At 43.8% G+C, this 18,135-nt stretch overlaps 1 protein-coding gene across 3 annotated transcripts; it reads right to left on the reverse strand.

Annotated features, from left to right (window-relative positions):
• Positions 1-697: 697 nt before the first annotated feature.
• On the reverse strand, positions 698-14,783 carry LOC309482292 (E3 ubiquitin-protein ligase TRIM39-like). 3 transcript variants are annotated; one of them, XM_082147626.1, is made up of 8 exons: positions 14,685-14,783; positions 13,288-13,868; positions 12,544-12,639; positions 12,153-12,386; positions 11,907-12,072; positions 3,343-3,729; positions 2,184-3,252; positions 698-1,926 (listed from the first exon to the last, which is right to left on the reverse strand). In XM_082147626.1, exons 2-7 carry the CDS (start codon positions 13,864-13,866, stop codon positions 2,684-2,686), a joined length of 2,031 nt encoding a protein of 676 aa, XP_082003752.1. In that variant the 5' UTR covers positions 13,867-13,868; positions 14,685-14,783; the 3' UTR covers positions 698-1,926; positions 2,184-2,683. The 3 variants fall into 3 exon arrangements, with proteins under 3 accessions (XP_082003752.1, XP_082003753.1, XP_082003751.1); XM_082147627.1 differs by lacking the exon at positions 14,685-14,783 and having other exon boundaries at positions 13,288-13,478; positions 13,707-13,938; XM_082147625.1 differs by lacking the exon at positions 14,685-14,783 and having other exon boundaries at positions 13,288-13,938.
• Positions 14,784-18,135: the final 3,352 nt, after the last annotated feature.

An 18,135-nucleotide genomic window follows, 5' to 3' on the forward strand; every position in this document is an offset into this window, starting at 1 on the left:
GTCAATGCGTTGTTTGTTTGACCCAGAATATTCAGTGTTATAAAGAGGAAACTGTTGGATTTATTGAGCTGTGCAATAAACCCAAACAATGTTAAATATACATAATGTGAACATTACACACACTTCCTTCCTAAAAACAGTTTCACATCCATTTCCCCCAAGAAAAAGATCTATAACAAACATTTCACACCTTTGTCTCAGTCCTTAAATGTCCCGCTTACTTTGTAAAAACTGAGGGACTTGAGAGAAGTGAATTGGAGACAGGAGCTGGGCGAATGTACTGTCTGTCTGTGATGTCACAGGGGGGTGACGTGTGTTCCCCATAGCCAGCAGCCTCCTGCTGACCACAGATATTTCTGTCATTCCTAGACCAGCTTCCATTGTGCTGCGGGAGACCTTCCATTCATTCAGCCCAGGAAGAGGGAAGGGAAAGAACAGGGAGGGAGGGAGGGAAGAGCAGAAAAAGAATAGGCTGGGGGTGTGATGGGGATGTTCTGACATTCTGTAGTTTGCGTTTGAGGAATTAAAAATGTGTAAATTCAAGAACTGCTGATTATCTACAATAATTGCTTTTTAAAAATATATAGGCCACTCAAATAATAACACAAATTCAAAAAATAGTATTTCATTCCTGAACCAAAGTGGGTGTTCTGTATGTTATCTGACGTTCTCTGAATTATGACAAAAGTCCTTTGTACATTGATTTTTCCTTTATTAAATCACACAACACAGGTTTCACAAATTAGATGATCACGAGTTTTTACAGTACTAGCGCACCATCTAGTGGCAATGTGGCATGTTTGTGAAATATGATTTCAAGGAGATGAAGGTGACTATTTTCATTTAGGCGAAAATGGAGTAATACACTTATGGATAAGGAGTGATAAGGGTTTAAAATCTGAAATGCGATCGAAGCTAATTTTTATTACAATATTTACGAAAATTATTCAAGAAATGTGTTTATTTTATAAAGTTGTCTAAATTATCCTCTTTTTTTTAAAGGTGGAGGAACTTGGCTTTTCTCTATTTCTCCCAAATATAAACGACATAGTCATGTAAAACGAATAGTAATATTAAGTCACGTGACGTCCCTTTATTGTTATTCCTGCGTCCGTGGTCATTATTTGAATAGAATAGTAGCAGCTAAGTATTTTACAGATGCTTGGGAGTTGGAGTTACCAGCTTTATTACCATGGAATAAGATTAAAGATTTATATCACTTTGCAAAATATATTATTGTAAATTTTCCCTGCGTGTCATGCTAACCCAAAGCCTAGCAAATTATACTTTAGCGCGACCACCTTAGTGCTCTCAATAGGCGTTTTTATGCGACATACTACTTCTGTTGACGCATGGCTATGAAAATATCGGCTAAACCAGTTAGACACAACAGTGAAGAGTGCTTTACTGAACTCCACCAGTAATTACACGCCAGGTAACGTTAGGTAAGTATGAATATTCATGTTCAGTGGTTGTTGTTGTTGGTAAAAGTGTCAAAACAACAAAAACGCTTCTAAATATGTATCTATTCTGATTTACTGCAGATAACTGCGCACAAATAATAAAGACAAATGCCCTATCAACATCCCATCGTTTGCAATACAGACTTTTTTTTATGAACCAGCACAAAATTATGGAATGAAGTGAACTAACTCACCCACGTGACATAATCCTGATGCTGTTCCGTGGTGTTTGGATGTAAATGTGGTCGTCCTTCTGTAAATTAGCCTACCATTACGTTATGATCAAATTGAAGTTCTTAATGGCCGGTAACTTTCGTAACCTAGAAAACTAGTTTAGAGACGCCTCTACGCAGCTGAAGCGGGAAAAATGGATAGGCCTCTCTTATTTTTCTCAGTTGAAGGTGGTTTACCTAATTTAGGGTGCTGGAGGGTTTACCAGTTCTAGCTATCAGGGATATCATATCTGAAATAAACAAACCTAGCAAGCCATTGCGTGAGCTTAGAATTATAAGGTTCTATCTCCGTTTAGGGTAGTTCCGAGATATTGAGCATCAAAGTTTTTAAATCCCAGCTGGCAATGGAGAGATGGAACCTTTTTATTTGATTAATAACTACTAACAAAATATTTTTTTACAAAAATAACACCACACAGGCATTAATAAACACCTAATGGATCAGATTTTGTCAAAAACTCAATTTGACTAAAAGTGGAGATAGAACCTTATAATTCTAAGCTCACGATTTGTGTTTTGGTGTGAATATTTTAAGGGAGAGCCACGTTTTGTTTGAATAGCTAGGCCACACCTGTAAAGAGTGATGCTCAGTTATTTTTTTTATATATTTTTTTGAAGTAAAAGAAAAAAGAAAAATTACATGGAATTACCTCATTTCATTTCATTTCATTTCATTTCATTTCATACATTTACATTTAGGCTATTAATTGAGTCCCCCCCTCACAAAGGAGAATAACAACAAGAAGAAGCAATTCATCTAAGGAAGAAAACCATACAAGTCTAGTACCATACCAAATTTCCATTAAATAGGCTACTACTACAATAATAATACAATATTTAACAGTACAACTTTAACTAGATTGTTTTTATCTAACAACCTGTTCTATGGTAATTACAATTATAAAGTAGGCTATGGTAAGCCTAATTCCTCAATTTTGAATGAATAATTGTGTGTCCACTAAACAATGGCCTTTATATGTTGTTGTATTACTTATTTTCTACAGGAACATAGAATGCATATTTAGACTTCAGGATAATCAGAGGCTTCAAATTAATATCACCTCTTTTGTTGCAAGGGCTGAAAAATGGATAGATTTTCTCAGTAAAAGACTGACCAGTGAAGGAGTAGATAAGAGCCGTGGTCTCCACATTGTAGAAGGAGACCAGCCCCTGCTCATAATCCACAAACAGCCCCACCTTCTGGGGCTTGTCTTTCATAGATAGGGAAACAGGACAGGATTCATTAGCCATATATTCACCCCCATTTCTTAGCCATATACACCAAAGTCCATTCTCTGGGGACACTCTTATTTTCCCCTTTCTCCTAACAGACTCTCGAGCCATACCTAAATCCCATTCAGTCTTATCACTGACTTGGACCTCAAAGTAAAATCTCCCACAGGAAAACCCATCCTTTCCCAGGACACAGGCAGAGGAGTCAAATCTCTCAGGGTTATTGGGAACATCTGTCCAGGATCCACCATGACTCACTTGTTTTCCGTCTTTAGACAGGATGAGTTTAGGGTAAGCTGTGTTAGGATCCAAAATCACATCCACTGCAGGAGAAAGACAGGTAAAGTGATGAATGCATTACAAGCAGCCCTGAAGATCATGTTATTATTAATCATGTTTACAGTATATCTTACCTGCATAAAGTTTCTGTATTGAGCTCAGATCTGGCAATGGAGAAGTACCCACACCGAAGCGTGAGACCCTCACTTGTTTATTATTCATTTCCACTATCTTCGTTGAGGGAGTGCCGCAGTCTGTAGTTTTACCTAGAGTAAAGTAGATTTTGCCCTCTGTCTGAATTTTGCTTGTTTTCATTTTTGAATTCTCTGTCAGGGCGCCCTGCTGTGTTCTCAGAGTATCAGTCTCATTCTTTTTCTCAATCACTGAAGAACTTTTAGGTACCCATGAAGGAAGTGAGGGAACATAATCTGTGTTAGTGCTGCCAAATACAAATATCATATTGGCTGAAGGTTGTGATGTTGCTTGAATGAAGTTGAATCCTTGAATAACAGAAGGTTGAGCTGTGAAAGGAAATGTGAAAATTCACTGAAATGTTTTAATACTGTATTTATTAGTAAACAAGACGGAAGCCTTATTTTATCACTAGATCAAGAACTGAGCAAAACACACCATTAGACAGCTGCCACTTATAAATAATGTTGCTGGCCAATCAGAATTCTGACTGGAATAAAAAACTGAGCATATATTTAAGCTGACTTGCAGTCACATTTAAAAGTGCATTAAGCGATTTCTGAGAAACACTGTTGATATTTGAAATCAACCCAAACAAACCCCTCCCTTTCATTGCTCCGCCCCCAAAATGCACAAACACACAATGAAAGAGTGGATGTCTTTTATCATAGCTGAAGTGAAGCAAAATAATACTTTGCGAAAAATAAAGCAAAGATGAAAATGCTCCGGCTACGTTTACACGCACAACTTTTGTTTCAATCGGACTGAATTCATTCCGATTGATGAATCCGAACGTTGTGCTTACATGAACGCTAAACATGTTATGAGGTTCATGTGCACGTTTATATGTCTCAAGCTTCAAATTGGAATAGATTTTTTGACATGCGCAAACGTACTCGGTTACTAACGTAACCTCGGTTCTCTCTAGAAGAGGGAACGAGTACTGCGTAAGATATCTTACGCTAGGGGAAAATCCTTTTCCGCGAGATATTGAAGCCAAAAATTATCCTTAATTTTGTAATAATGCAAAACGCGTTGCAGCAGCAATGCAGACATAGGCGAGACAGCTCGCGCGCCTATTGGCTGCTCTGCGGCAACTGCAGCAGCCTATCGAGCGAGGCCTGGCGTGACGTCAGACCCAATCAGGGCACTTCGCGCCCGCTGCGTCACGTCCCGCCGAAATGGGCGTGGTCTAGGCCTATAAATATCGCTCGCAGGCAGCTATTATCTGGTTTTTCATCATCGAAGCAACCAGAGCGTGTGCATGCACGGCAAGATACGCAGTACTCGTTCCCTCTTCTAGAGAGAACTGAGGTTACGTTAGTAACCGAGTACGTTCTCTTACGAGAGGTCTCTCGTACTGCGTAAGATATCTTACGCTAGGGGACCCAATGTAAAACGCCGTGCATGCTGAGATCTGACACCAAAGACCCAAGGGCGAAAGCCCGGGGTACATATAGTGCACAATCACTCAGGGAACTCACAGGGAGTCCGGGAAGAGGGAGGGGTGCAGCCTCACTTTTCCACATATAGTAGCGTCGATGGGACGCGAATATCATCATACAGACAGGGCGGGGTACGGCCTGAACTGATGGGGAAAATGTGGGTCTTACACAGTTTGCCCAGCTTTATACTGTCGAACATTGAGCTGTGCTCAGCAGACGCAGCATTCTGAGCTGATCGCATCAGGTCAGATAATACTGGTAAATTTAGACCGACAGCAGCCTGGCCTGCAGGGCGGGAACCTCTAGGTTATAAAACCTTATAAATGTAGACGGGGAGGCCCAGCCTGCCGCCATACAAATATCTTGCAAGGCAATCCCACTTGACCAGGCCCACGAAGAGGCCATGCCTCTCGTGGAGTGCGCTCTGACACCCAATGGGCACTGCATGCCCTTGGAGGCGTATGCCAGCGCTATAGCATCAACTATCCATCTGGATAGGCTCTGTTTTGACGCGGCTAGTCCCTTAGAACGTCCGCTAAACGAAACAAAAAGCTGCTCCGTCTGTCTGAAAACAGACGAGCGAGACACATAAGCTCGTAATGCCCTGACTGGGCAAAGGAGGCTCGCGTCTCTTTCCTCATCAGGGACCGGTAGGGCTGACAGGGAGATAACCTGCGCCCTAAACGGTGTGTTGAGGGATTTTGGAACATAACCGTGCTTAGGTTTGAGTATAACTTTTGAGTCATTGGGCCCAAACTCCATGCACGCCGCGCTCACAGAGAGCGCGTGCAGATCCCCTATGCGCTTCACTGAAGCGAGAGCCAGCAAAAACACCGTCTTGAAAGACAGGTGTTTCAAATCGTTTGACTGTAAAGGCTCAAATGGCGCACCTTTCATGGCTTCCAGAACCGTAGAAAGGTCCCATACGGGGACTGAGGGAGGTCTGGGAGGATTCAGTCTCTTAGCCCCTCTAAGGAAGCGGATGACTAAATCGTTCCTTCCTATTGACTGACCAAGCGTTGTTTCTGAGAACGCTGCTATAGCCGCCACATAAACTTTGAGCGTGGAGGGGGCCCTGCCCCCATCCAACAGCTCTTGTAGGAAGGAAAGCACCTCCGTCACCCCACAGTTTGTGGGTGACACACCACGGGCTGTGCACCAGCCCGAAAACACCGACCATTTCGGAGAATAGAGTCGTCTTGTAGACGGAGCTCTAGCCTGCGTGATCGTGTTTAATACTCCTTTAGGGAGTCCAACATGTACCCGTTGATGGCCCAGACATGAAGGGACCATAGTTCCGGGTGAGGATGCCAGATCGAGCCGCGGGCCTGTGAGAGGAGATCTCTCCTCATTGGTACTGGCCACGGGGCAGTACTTGCTAACTGCATCACGACTGGGAACCAAGGTTGGTTTTTCCAGAACGGTGCTACCAGCAGTACTGAGCATCCTTCTTCCCTGATCCGTTCTATCACCTGAGGCAGGAGAGAGACGGGGGGAAAAGCATAGAGCGGGCGGCGGGGCCACACATGGGCCAGCGCGCTCCTGCTCTTGGAGAAAAATTCTTGACAGTGAGCGTTTTCTTGAGACGCAAACAGGTCCACTTCCGCTCTGCCAAATTTCTTCCACAGCAGATGGACTGTCTGTGGGTGTAGAGACCACTCGCCTGCCGGAACATTGTTCCTGGACAGTCTGTCCGGTCCTATATTCAAGATCCCTGGCACGTGCGCTGCTCTGAGCGAGCGCAGGTTGCACTGAGCCCATACCAGGAGGCGTTCTGCCAGCCTGTACCGTTTCTCGGATCTGATGCCGCCCTGGCGATTTATGTAGGACACCACAGACATGTTGTCCGAACGGACCAAGACGTGGTGACCTTTTATTTGGGGACAAAAACGCGTCAGCGCGTTGTCTACTGCCAGCATTTCGAGGCAGTTTATGTGCAGGAGCTTCTCCCGTTCTGACCACTGGCCGAAGAACGGTCTGCCCTCGAGCAGCGCTCCCCATCCCGAGGTGGACGCGTCCGTGGACACCACTTTCACCCTCGAGGAAGTCCCCAGGCTTACACCTGATTGGTACCAGTCGTTCGCTTTCCAGGGTTTCAGAGCTGTAACGCACTTCTGATTGACCCTGAGGCGAAGCAAACCTGGTGCCCACGCTTCGCGTGGGACTCGCGCTTTCAGCCAAAACTGCAGCGGGCGCATGCGGAGCAGACCCAGCTGGAGCACTGACGATGCTGAGGCCATGAGACCTAGCATCTTCTGAAATCTCTTGAGCGGGACAGACGCGCCGCAGCGAAAAGAGTTCGCTGTGCGTCGAATGTCTACCGCGCGCTGTTGTGATAGTCGCGCTATAATGGATAGTGAGTCCAGTTCTGTGCCCAGGAAAGATATTTTCTGACTGGGTGACAGGGAGCTCTTCGCCCAATTGACACTCAGACCCAAATCCTCGAGGTGATCGAGTAAAATGGTCGTGTGTTCTATGAGCACTGCGCGAGATTGCGCTAGAATCAGCCAATCGTCCAAATAGTTCAGCACTCGCATGCCTCTCATTCTGAGGGGTGCGAGCGCCGCATCCATGCACTTCGTAAATGTACGGGGTGCTAGGGACAAACCGAACGGCAGGACTGTGTACTGATATGCCTGGCCCTCGAAGGCGAATCTCAAATATCGCCTGTGACGTGACGCTATCTGTATTTGAAAATACGCGTCTTTCAGATCTATTGACACAAACCAATCTCCTTGGCGAATCTGCACAAGGATTTGCCTGGTCGTGAGCATCCTGAACTGTCGCTTCACAAGCACTTTGTTCAGTTGCCTTAGATCTAGTATGGGTCTGAGACCCCCGTCTTTTTTCGGTACCAGGAAGTATCTGCTGTATAGCCCTCCTTCGCTCTGAACTTGAGAGAGAGGCTCTATGGCCCCTTTGCTCAATAGTTTCGTCACTTCGGCTCGAAGTAGATGTGCTACTTCTGTTTTTACCGTGGTCTCGACGCGCGCCACATAGCGGCGAGGGCGTCGGCGAAACTGCAGCGAATAGCCTCTTTCTATAATGTTCAGCACCCACTTCGAAACCCCGGGTAGCTTTGCCCATGCGTCTGCATGGATAGCTAGGGGTTGAATACGAAGCGCGCTCCGCTCGCTCAGCGATGGAGAAGCTTCGGTGTGCTGTAACACAAGCGTAGCGCTCGTGACGTTTGAGGCATGGGGCGCGCTGATGACAGCGGGCAGATTGCCCGCGCTCGACTCCTCTGCGGTGGTTAACCGCGAGGGGGAGGGCTGGGCGGTTCCCGTGGGAACTGTCATGTCTATGTGTGGATGTGGGCGCGGGACAGCGGGCACATTTATCACACCGAAAGCATCGTTCGCTTGCGTGAAGCGAGTGCACGTTGGTTTCGTTTTTACAGAAACCGTGAGACATGCATAACGTGGTGTTAGTGGGCACTGGGTAGTGGGCACGTTCACCATGTTTGAAGCGCAACCGATCTGGGTCGGTTTTATGTGCGCGAGCCCTGGGTGACGGGCTGTGCTTGTGTGTAGGGATGGGCACTGGGCAGTGGGCATTCTTACTACACATGAAACACCATCGGCCGTGGCCGGGACACCAGAAAATACACTCTTTTGGGGATTTATCTGGGTAGCCGTGAAAACGGCATTTGTGTGCAGGCAAGCGGGTGACAGAACCGACTTGTTGGCTGCAGAAAACACTGGAACAGTCACATTTTCTGGAACTGGACGAGCGAATAGCTTTGGTGTGAGTCCGGCCGCAGCGGGACTGGAACACCGTCGTTTTCCTAGCTGTGCTAGGACGACTTCGGGGCCTCGGGCTTCACCGTGATCCTAGGTCGCGAGCCGCGTCCTGCGGGGCGGCGACCGGATGAGCGGGAGCGCGGTCTCGCGCTTCTGGCCTGGCGGCGCTGTGAAGTGGAGGCAGTGGACGGTGGCTGTGGCTGTGAGCTCTGAGCAGACGGTTTCGCACGGCCTGCTGCAGAGCTGGAGCGCTTCGGGAGGAAGTGCTTCATAGCCTGAGACGCTTTCTGTACCTCTGCGAATCTCTCCGCGAAGTCCTTGACGGAGGATCCAAAGAGGCCTGTGGCGGAAAGCGGGGCGTCGAGGAACGCGGTGCGTTCAGACTCGGCCATTTCCGAGAGCGTCAGCCAAAGATGTCTCTCAGACACGGTGAGAGAAGCCATAGTCCGTCCAATGGCTTGTGCTGCGGACTTAGTAGCACGAAGAGCGAGGTCCGTGGCACTCCTTAAGTCCGGCACGCAGATCGCGTCAGGTCCTTCCTCATCCAGCTTACGGAGGAGATCGACCTGGAAGATCTGGAGCGTTGCCATGGTGTGCAACGCTGACGCAGCTTGCCCGGCGGCGGAGAAAGCGCGGCGGAGCAGGCTTGACGTCGTGCGGCAAGCTTTAGAGGGCAGGGCCGGCTTAGCGCGCCGTCCAGCGGAGGGCGGGCATAAGTGGGCCGCTATCGCCTCTTCAACCGGCGGCAGCGAGAGGTATCCTTTGTTCTTGGCATCGTCAACGGCGGAGAATGCCAAAGAAACAGCAGGACGCACTCTAGCAGAATAGGGGGCGTTCCAGGACTTGGCGACTTCTTCGTGTAACTCAGGAAGAAAAGGCGCCGGTCTGGACGCAGGCGAAGCGCGCTCCCCAGGCAGGAAAAATCCATCCAGCCGGTTGTGAGCGGGCTGCTCAGGCGAAGACCACTCGAGGCCGAGGCTCGCCGCGGCCTGTGCGAGTACTCGCATGAGTTCCGTCTCAATGGAAGCTCTCTTGCCTGACGACGTGCGGGCAGGGGGTGCGGGGTCCTCAGAGCCCGCCCAATCCTCACTGCCTGACGCCAGGATAGAGCAGGAATCATCCTCTCCCAGCAGGGCTTCCTCATCCGCGATGTCAACGGAAGCGGCGGCAGACGGCGGCCGCTGTCCGTCAGGAAGCGATACAGACGAAGCCGGGGAAGCAAGCGGGCGAACCAGCGAGCTTTGGCGGCTGAGGGAGGGTTCCGGGGCCCGCTGGGCACGGCGCTTTTTACGGCGCGACGCCGCGGCGGGCGGGGGAGCAGTCTCGGTGAAGACGGCTAGGCGAGTCCTCAGAGTCGCCATTGCCATCAGCTCGCAGTGAGGGCATCCGCCGTCAGCGAGCGCGAGAGCTGCATGTTCCTCACCCAGGCAGGAAACGCAGATCATGTGGCGGTCCCCGTCGCTGAGTGTGGCTCTGCACGAGCCGCAGGAAGGCATCTTTAAAAAGACGCTAGCTCTTTTAGAATGTGTGTCGCGGCGGCGACACACACACACAAAAGTACAGTGTAATAAAGAGAAGGATATAAGCGCCGGAAAGCACAGCAGGAAGGCAGGAAGGCGGCGCGGCCAGCGACTTCAGTGACTCGTCCCGCTGAAGGTGCTCTCTCTCGACGGCGCGGCTTCTAATCCAGCTCCAGCGATGCGTGTGCTTCGCTTGAAGGATGAAAAATCAGATAATAGCTGCCTGCGAGCGATATTTATAGGCCTAGACCACGCCCATTTCGGCGGGACGTGACGCAGCGGGCGCAAAGTGCCCTGATTGGGTCTGACGTCACGCCAGGCCTCGCTCGATAGGCTGCTGCAGTTGCCGCAGAGCAGCCAATAGGCGCGCGAGCTGTCTCGCCTATGTCTGCATTGCTGCTGCAACGCGTTTTGCATTATTACAAAATTAAGGATAATTTTTGGCTTCAATATCTCGCGGAAAAGGATTTTCCCCTAGCGTAAGATATCTTACGCAGTACGAGAGACCTCTCGTAAGAGAACTACACGAATATACAGAGTTTCCTGCTGTTCGCACATAATAACCATTCTCCTACATTGGTTCTTTATTTATTTTAGACAGCGGACTTAATATTTATCCATTCCTGGTCATAATTTGGAGACAATGAGCATATGAACTGTTGTGCCGTGCTGCTTATATTTATAACACTGTAAAATGCCCCTCCCTGCGCCCAAAACCAGTCGTCTGTGGATGAGAGTCCGAAACAAGGACTGGTGGGACGTTGTCCTGCTCCATTTCACAGACGCTGAGTGAAAGGAGACTTCTAGAATAACGGGACACTCATTTATATGACACTTTATTCAACAGGAAGAAACAGCTTGTTCCGCGCATCATACGTTATCACGCTATTTCAGCGTCATTGCACATGTGCAGTCCTTTCAGTTTCGGTTTTCAATCCGATCAAGTGTTTACATTTTCTCTCGATCGGATTAGAAAAGGAATAAACCACCCCTTTCTATCCGATCGAAATTTCATTCGGATTGAGCTCAGTTGGATCGATTAAGGTGTTTAGATTAAGGTTTTTCAGTCCAATTGAGCCGTCAATTACTAACGGATTATTTGGTTGCATGTAAAAGTAGCCAATGACACTCAAAACTTTCCTGCCATTATATAGCTAAAACTACAACAACAGCATTTCTTGGTTCTGTAAAACATAGAAAAACCAATGTTACTCACATATTTAGAAGAAACAATGAAACCTTAATGTCCGCTTTCAGGCCTTCCTGCTTAGGTCTCTCTAGTGCTGGAATGCTTTTCTAATATTAACGCGGGTGCTAAATCTCTTGCCTGATCATAACCCGTTTTTTCCCAGTGATATTCCTGTGTCATTTTCTCTTTTGTAATGTCTCTCAGCTATCTCTCTTTCTACAGTCTTTCTTCAAATCTCCCTCTTGCTCACTCTCTCCTCCCCCAATATGAGTGGACATGCCCCCTACTGCTGATTGGCTACAAGTTAAGCGCTCGGTCCAATCCACTTTCAACAGCAGTTCTCAGAAATTGCTCACTGCACCTTTAATAGCAATTTAAAGTAGGCCTACTTTTACTTTTTTAGAAATCTCTCAGTGGGCTAATTGTGATTACTCTTAAAGAATTTGAACATGATCTTAGATAATTAGGATCAAGTCAGTCAATATCTAGGATCAGTATAGCCACAATACCAAGTCTTGATTTCTTTCTGTATCTCTTTATCATGCCTGATAAAGCATGCCGGTTACCATTCAGAATGGATTGAGAATGCTGGTTCATATATACATTCACCTCCATAATGCTTCCTGATCTCATGGATTTTTTCCAGTTCCTTGTTGACTTTTTCCTTGAGGCAAGTAAGAGCTTTCTCCAGATTTTCTGCGTTCAGTAGATCAGTGTTAATGTTGATGTTCGTCCAGGTCTTGACTTGTGGATGGCTGCACATAGATGAGTAAACCTGGAGCAATGCAGGAGAGGAGAATTGCTTCAAAATGAGGAGTGTTGTCATGTGATGTGAGCAGACAGAGGGACACTGACCTGTAGGAGGTGCAGGTGATCTTCAGTGTGTGAGAGCTGCTCCAGCTCAGTGTTTCTTCTCTTCAGCTCAGTGATCTCCTGCTCCAGCTCTTTAATAAACTCTTCAGCCAGCTTCTCTTCTGCTTTCTGCTTCTGCTCCATTCCTTCCAACACCTCAGACTGACATCTCTCAATGGAGTGGATCAGAGCAGTGAACAGCTCAACTTTGTTTGCTTTATTTCTCTCTGTGGTGCTCTGGTTATGTTGAGAAGAATATTAGACAGTCAAATCACAGTCAAATTCCAAACCATTCTTTCCACCACCTCTATACAGTAGATAATCGTACTCAAATAATATGTCATTCAGTTTGTATTTATAGTATTGTTCTTGTCACTTCACTATAACGACACACCTTGTTGGACTTAACTACGTTTTTTAACTCCTTAATCTTCTTATGTCTGTCCTGGATCATCACCTTGATTTCTGCCTGTGTCTTTTCCAGTTGAATCTGAGGACAGAAACCGAAAGCAATATTATGTTGAAGTACATGCAAAAAGTGTAAATATGCATTGAACTGTTGTCTTAATGTTTTGAATATATTCTTTTCAGTGATTTTGGATTTCACCAATTTAATATAGGCTACTTTATGCTTTATTTGATTCATACTTTGACTGTACGGTTCATTTTCAATTTTTTAGGTGTAATTTACACATAATTTTCATACAGGTTGGAAACAACATGAGGGTGAGTATATGATGACAGAATTTTCATTTTTCGGTGGAGTATCCCTTTAAGAACAGGCCAAAATTCTGATGTTATTAACTGGTATTATTTTTTCTGTAATTTCGATGTGCGTGTTCAGAGCTTTGTGGCAGAGAAAATTATCAGCTAATGTCTCACAAAGCTATTAAATGGCTTAAGAAATAATTATAAAATGTGAGTCTTATGGACTACTTTTATCAGACTTTTATGCTGCTTTTTTTGTCTTTTTGTCTTTACATTATAAATAAGCATTGACTGGATTTGGAATGAAAAGAGCTTCTCTTTGTTTCACAGAAGTTGGAATGACACGATATGAGTAAATAAACTTTTGTGTGATCAGTTCCTTTGAGTAGAATGGAATAAATATGATAAAATATATTCTAAAGCTTCACACCTTCCTGTATCCACTTTCTTCCTCTATAGGAACAGCGTTATGAGTCTTATGTACTGTTTCAGTGCAAAACAGACACAGACATGTCTGATCATCTCTGCAGAACATCTCCAGTGGTTTATCATGTTTCCTGCAGATATAATCTTCCAGGTTCTCCACGGGGTTGATCAGTCTGTGCCTTGTGAGCCTTGGTGCTGTTTTGTGATGGTCAAGGTGAGTCTCGCAGAAAGATGTTACACAATGCAAACAAGACTTTACTGCCCTTTGCTTGTTTTCAGAGCAAACATCACATAAAATTTGTTGAAAATGTTTTGTTTGGTGTTGAAGTTTCTTTGGCTGTTGATGCACTTTGAAACGGTCAACAACCTTTTTAAATGCTGCATTTATCTTCAATTCTGGTTTACTTTCAAAGTCTTCCTTACATAGAGGGCACAGAAAGAGCTGTCCACTCTCCCAGCATGCCTTGATACAGATGTTACAGAAGTTGTGTCCACATGAAGTGGTGACTGGGTCAGTGAGCACCTCCAGACATACATTGCACTGGAGCAGCTCATCAGAGATTGATGAGCTGAAGGAAGTCATGACTGTAACTGGAGAAACAGTGACACCATGAGGCTCTATTTTGGACTGATCAAGGATCATTACATTATACAACAAGTAAGAAAAAGCAGTTAACAGATTAAACATTGAATTGTGATCTTAAACTTTATGTTCAGGCTGTGAATACTGGCTGTTTTGCCATATAGGCAGGCAAGGCAGCATAGGTATAGCTTAAAACACCGTGCTAATGGTAAAATACCGTATGATTTGGCAATTCTTCATAATCTAATTGGACTTGCATGTGAAATGCCACTGAAAAACAGGTAAATCATATTTTTCAATACCAGTACTCATTGTACTAAGTCTCTGTAAAATCTATGGAAAAATACCCATTTACATAATTGATGCATGTCAAATGTCACATGATCAGTATTATTTATTTAAAGGACAAGTTCGGTATTTTACTTAAAGCTATTTTACTTTACTATTTCACTTAAAGCCCTGTTTACAGATCGTTTCTGATGAAATAGAACGGTTAAAATTAAAATTTGGACACATGCTGCTGTCCCGAGAATTTTAGGTTTCTTTCGCTTTCCCTCCCACCTCCAGAATGGCTTCATATGGGCCCTGGAACAATCCTTCCTAAAAACGGATTTCATTTCATTAGAAACGATCTGAAAACACGGCTTTAAGTATAAAATACCAAACTTGTCCTTTAAGAATTGTTCTAACTATAGCCTATAAGCATGGCGCTCGGTCTGTCCTTCCTAAGAATTATATAGTATAATCTTATATATAAGTAACATTAAGTTAATTGCTTTACAATATATCGCTTTAAGGTTTGGTCTACGAAATCTCACCTGTCTGTTCGTGTTTTCTCAGGACTCAGGAGAAGAATGCAGTACACAGTCACATCAGATCTCAACTCCTCATTTATTCAAGAACACGTCAGGTTTTTATGGTGAGGTAAGGTAGGTTTCAGTTTCACTTAACTGTAAAGGTTGGTTTCATTCTTTCTGTTAATCTTACATAATACTGCCAAACACACTTTGTCCCTTTGGCATGCTTTCAAGACTATAATAAGATTGTCACTTGGATATTTTGAGATTAGACCAATTCAATTTGTTCTTCTTTTATTATTTATAGCTGTCCTTTTGGGAATATCATTGCAGAATTTGACAGTATAACCTGATTGATTATTTGCAAATAATATTTGTAATAGTCTGTCTATTTCTGCTAAATTATTATGCTTCATTTTAAGTGTATTCAAACAAACAGACTCCTTATTAAAGAAAAAAAAAAGTGATATATACAAAGTTATTATAAAATGGAAAGTTATATTATATTATGTGTTTATAATTATTATGTCATAATAATAAAAAAAAAGCTACAATAGTGGTTCTTGTCTTCAGACTATTCAGGGTTACCCCAGTTAGGTACAGATACATAGTATGTTGTTAGTAGTAGTGTTGTTGTTGGTCCAGGACTTGACTTGTGGAGGGCTGCATGCAGATGCAGATGCAGTAATGCAAGTGAGAGGAGATCCCTGAGCATGTGGTTTGCTCTGGTTAAAGAACATTGAATATTACTGAGTAAAGAATGCTGACCTGTAGGAGGTGATCTTCAGTGTGTGAGTTCTGCTCCAGCTCAGTGTTTCTCCTCTTCAGCTTAGTGATCTCCTGATCCAGCTCTTGTTAAATCATTTTTGAGCAAAGAGTTTTGATTACATGATTACATTTGTATTTTTTGTGTATTTACCAACAGATATGAAACTTTATGAACGCTGCAATGCTTGGCAGTAGTGCTCAATGTGTTTTCTCGTATGAACACTCATTCCTCTCATCTGTGTATTAGTGTTGCCTCTGACTTTCAGAAGAAAATACTTAGTAGAACTGATTGTCTGTGCTATTTAAAACCAAAGATTGAATAACTTAATGTTCAGTAAAGGTAAGGTTTTTAAGGTGATTTTCACTTTCACTTTATTGTAAAGGTGTGTGCTAAATCCTCTTTACGTCATACAATCCCAAATGTCAACAGGACTACCTATGCCTTTAACTATTCCTTTGTTGTTTCTTTGCTGGTGCTGGTGGTATTATGAAACTTTTTACGAAACTTTGGGGATAAAATCGGGGATGTCTTCACTTTAAAGGTAATAATAACCACTCTGTCCCAGACACGCAAATGAGTGACAGGGAAAATAAATCTGATTTCTGAGGTTCTGAGGATTTTGATTTTTACTGGTGTGCAACATGTAGCCTACACTCCTGGTGTAATGGAGGAAATGCTCCATTTCAGGAAATTTGCTGCATTTCAGATTCAGGGCTGTATTCACTATTTTTATTTGACCACTATGGGAGTCCTTGGAAGAGTTCCTAGCTTGGAGTTTTAGCTTAAAACCATAGGCTACTCTTAAAGGGATAGTTGACCCTAAAATGAAAATTAAGCCATCATTTACTCACCCTGGTGTTGTTCTAATGTCGTATGCCCTTCTTTCTTTTTTGAACCACAGAGGGTGAATTTAAAAGAAAATGTCCTTCTAGCTCTCGTCCATATAATGGCACTGAATAGCAACCAGCATCAAGCTTTAAAAAGATGCAAAAGTATCACAGAATGGTCCCATGCGATGTGTCTCATATATTCCATGTGTAATGGGTGTATGATTTGGTGAAAAACTAACTGAAATTGAATGTAGCGAAAATTTAACGAAAATCCAGACCTTGGTCCTCTGTGCACGGCACGCATTTATGAGACTCTATTAGAGCTGCAGATCACTCCGACTCACCCAGAAAAAGAGTTGTGAGAAATCAACCTAATAATAATGTGACATAAAATACATTCTGTGTACTTTTTTCTCTGAGGTATTTGTTCACATATTTGTTGTGCTCGTCGCAACAAGAAGCTATCGTGTTCATATCTCATTCTGACTGCCAGCTGACAACCAGAGTTCCTGTCTAGAGAGATTTACCCCAGTGAAGAAAGTACACGGATAATTTTTGGGGATTTCAAAGCATTGTATTTCATGTCACAATTTGTTTTTAATGGGCAAGTTGGAGTGAACTGCACAGATGACCAGCGGCCAAAGTTAGGATTTTCATTAAATAATACATTCAATTTTGGTTTGTTTTTCACGAAACCCTATTATACACCCCCAAAACACTTGGAATATATAGCACAAGTCGCATTGGTCGCTATTCACTGCCATTATATGGACTAGCGTGAGATGGAGCAAAAAGCCTTAAGATTTTTTTGTGAAAACGGCCCAGTTCCCTGTCCCTGTCTAGTTCCCTGTCTATAAAAAGTATAGGCCCTATTGCAGTCTAATTCCTTATAGGCCACACACTGTTGGTAAATTCGGTTGTCAATTCAACTTTTAGAGCTTAATCCTATACACTATGACACCAGCATTCTAAAACCAAATTTACTCACGAAACATTCTGATAGTTACAACCGCATTTTAAAAATGATTACTTGTTAATTACGTATTCAAACGTATTTGCAGAGATCGTTTCTCTTTTCTGTATGTGGTACGCTGCAATGAAAACACAGGGAAAGAGGGACTCTCCTCAGATCTTGCTAGACAAAACAGCGAACAAGAACAAACCAATAATAAACTGAAATAAATCCAAATGCTTTGTACTGAAAACAAGACTTAAATATCCCAACCCACACCTGCCCACTTTAATAATTCCATGAACTTGATTGTTTTATAAGCCAAAAACTAATTGCTTGTAATAAGAGGATGTGGAAACACTTAAAAGTCACCATGAAATCAAAATCGACAATTCTTATTTTGAGTATTGGAGTATTTATTATAAATGGTTTATCGATGCACATCATTTTTAATTCATGTGTCCACGTAATCTTTAATCAAAATCAGAATCCCTCTTCTCATCATCTCTTCTCTTCTGATGATGCGTTTACTGGTGTGAGGGCGGGACAACCTGTCACTCACATGACGTCACAGCAATAGCAAACCATAACAAAATAACAATCCAATCAATTCCCAATAAACAAAATCAAGTCCTGCCCTACATTTTTATCTTGTTTGAGAAGCCGTTTCACATGGATATACAGTACGTCACAATAGGGAATAGAACACTATCACAACTTCAGTTTCTCGCCGACTACAAAGCAGCCTTCCAATACAAAACACAATGCCTCTATTGACGGTGACTTAGTTCAAATTCACTGCAATATTTCTTGGATCAAAAAGAGCGGATACCGAACACACAAGATGCCAGAACGTTGTTATGGTTTACAAATAAAATGTATTTGTCTGAAATCGCAATCCAAGGTAGTCTCTCTTACAAT

The sequence above is a fragment of the Leuciscus leuciscus genome (assembly GCF_965113295.1).
Source record: "Leuciscus leuciscus genome assembly, chromosome: 2".
Taxonomy (NCBI): Eukaryota; Metazoa; Chordata; class Actinopteri; order Cypriniformes; family Leuciscidae; genus Leuciscus; species Leuciscus leuciscus.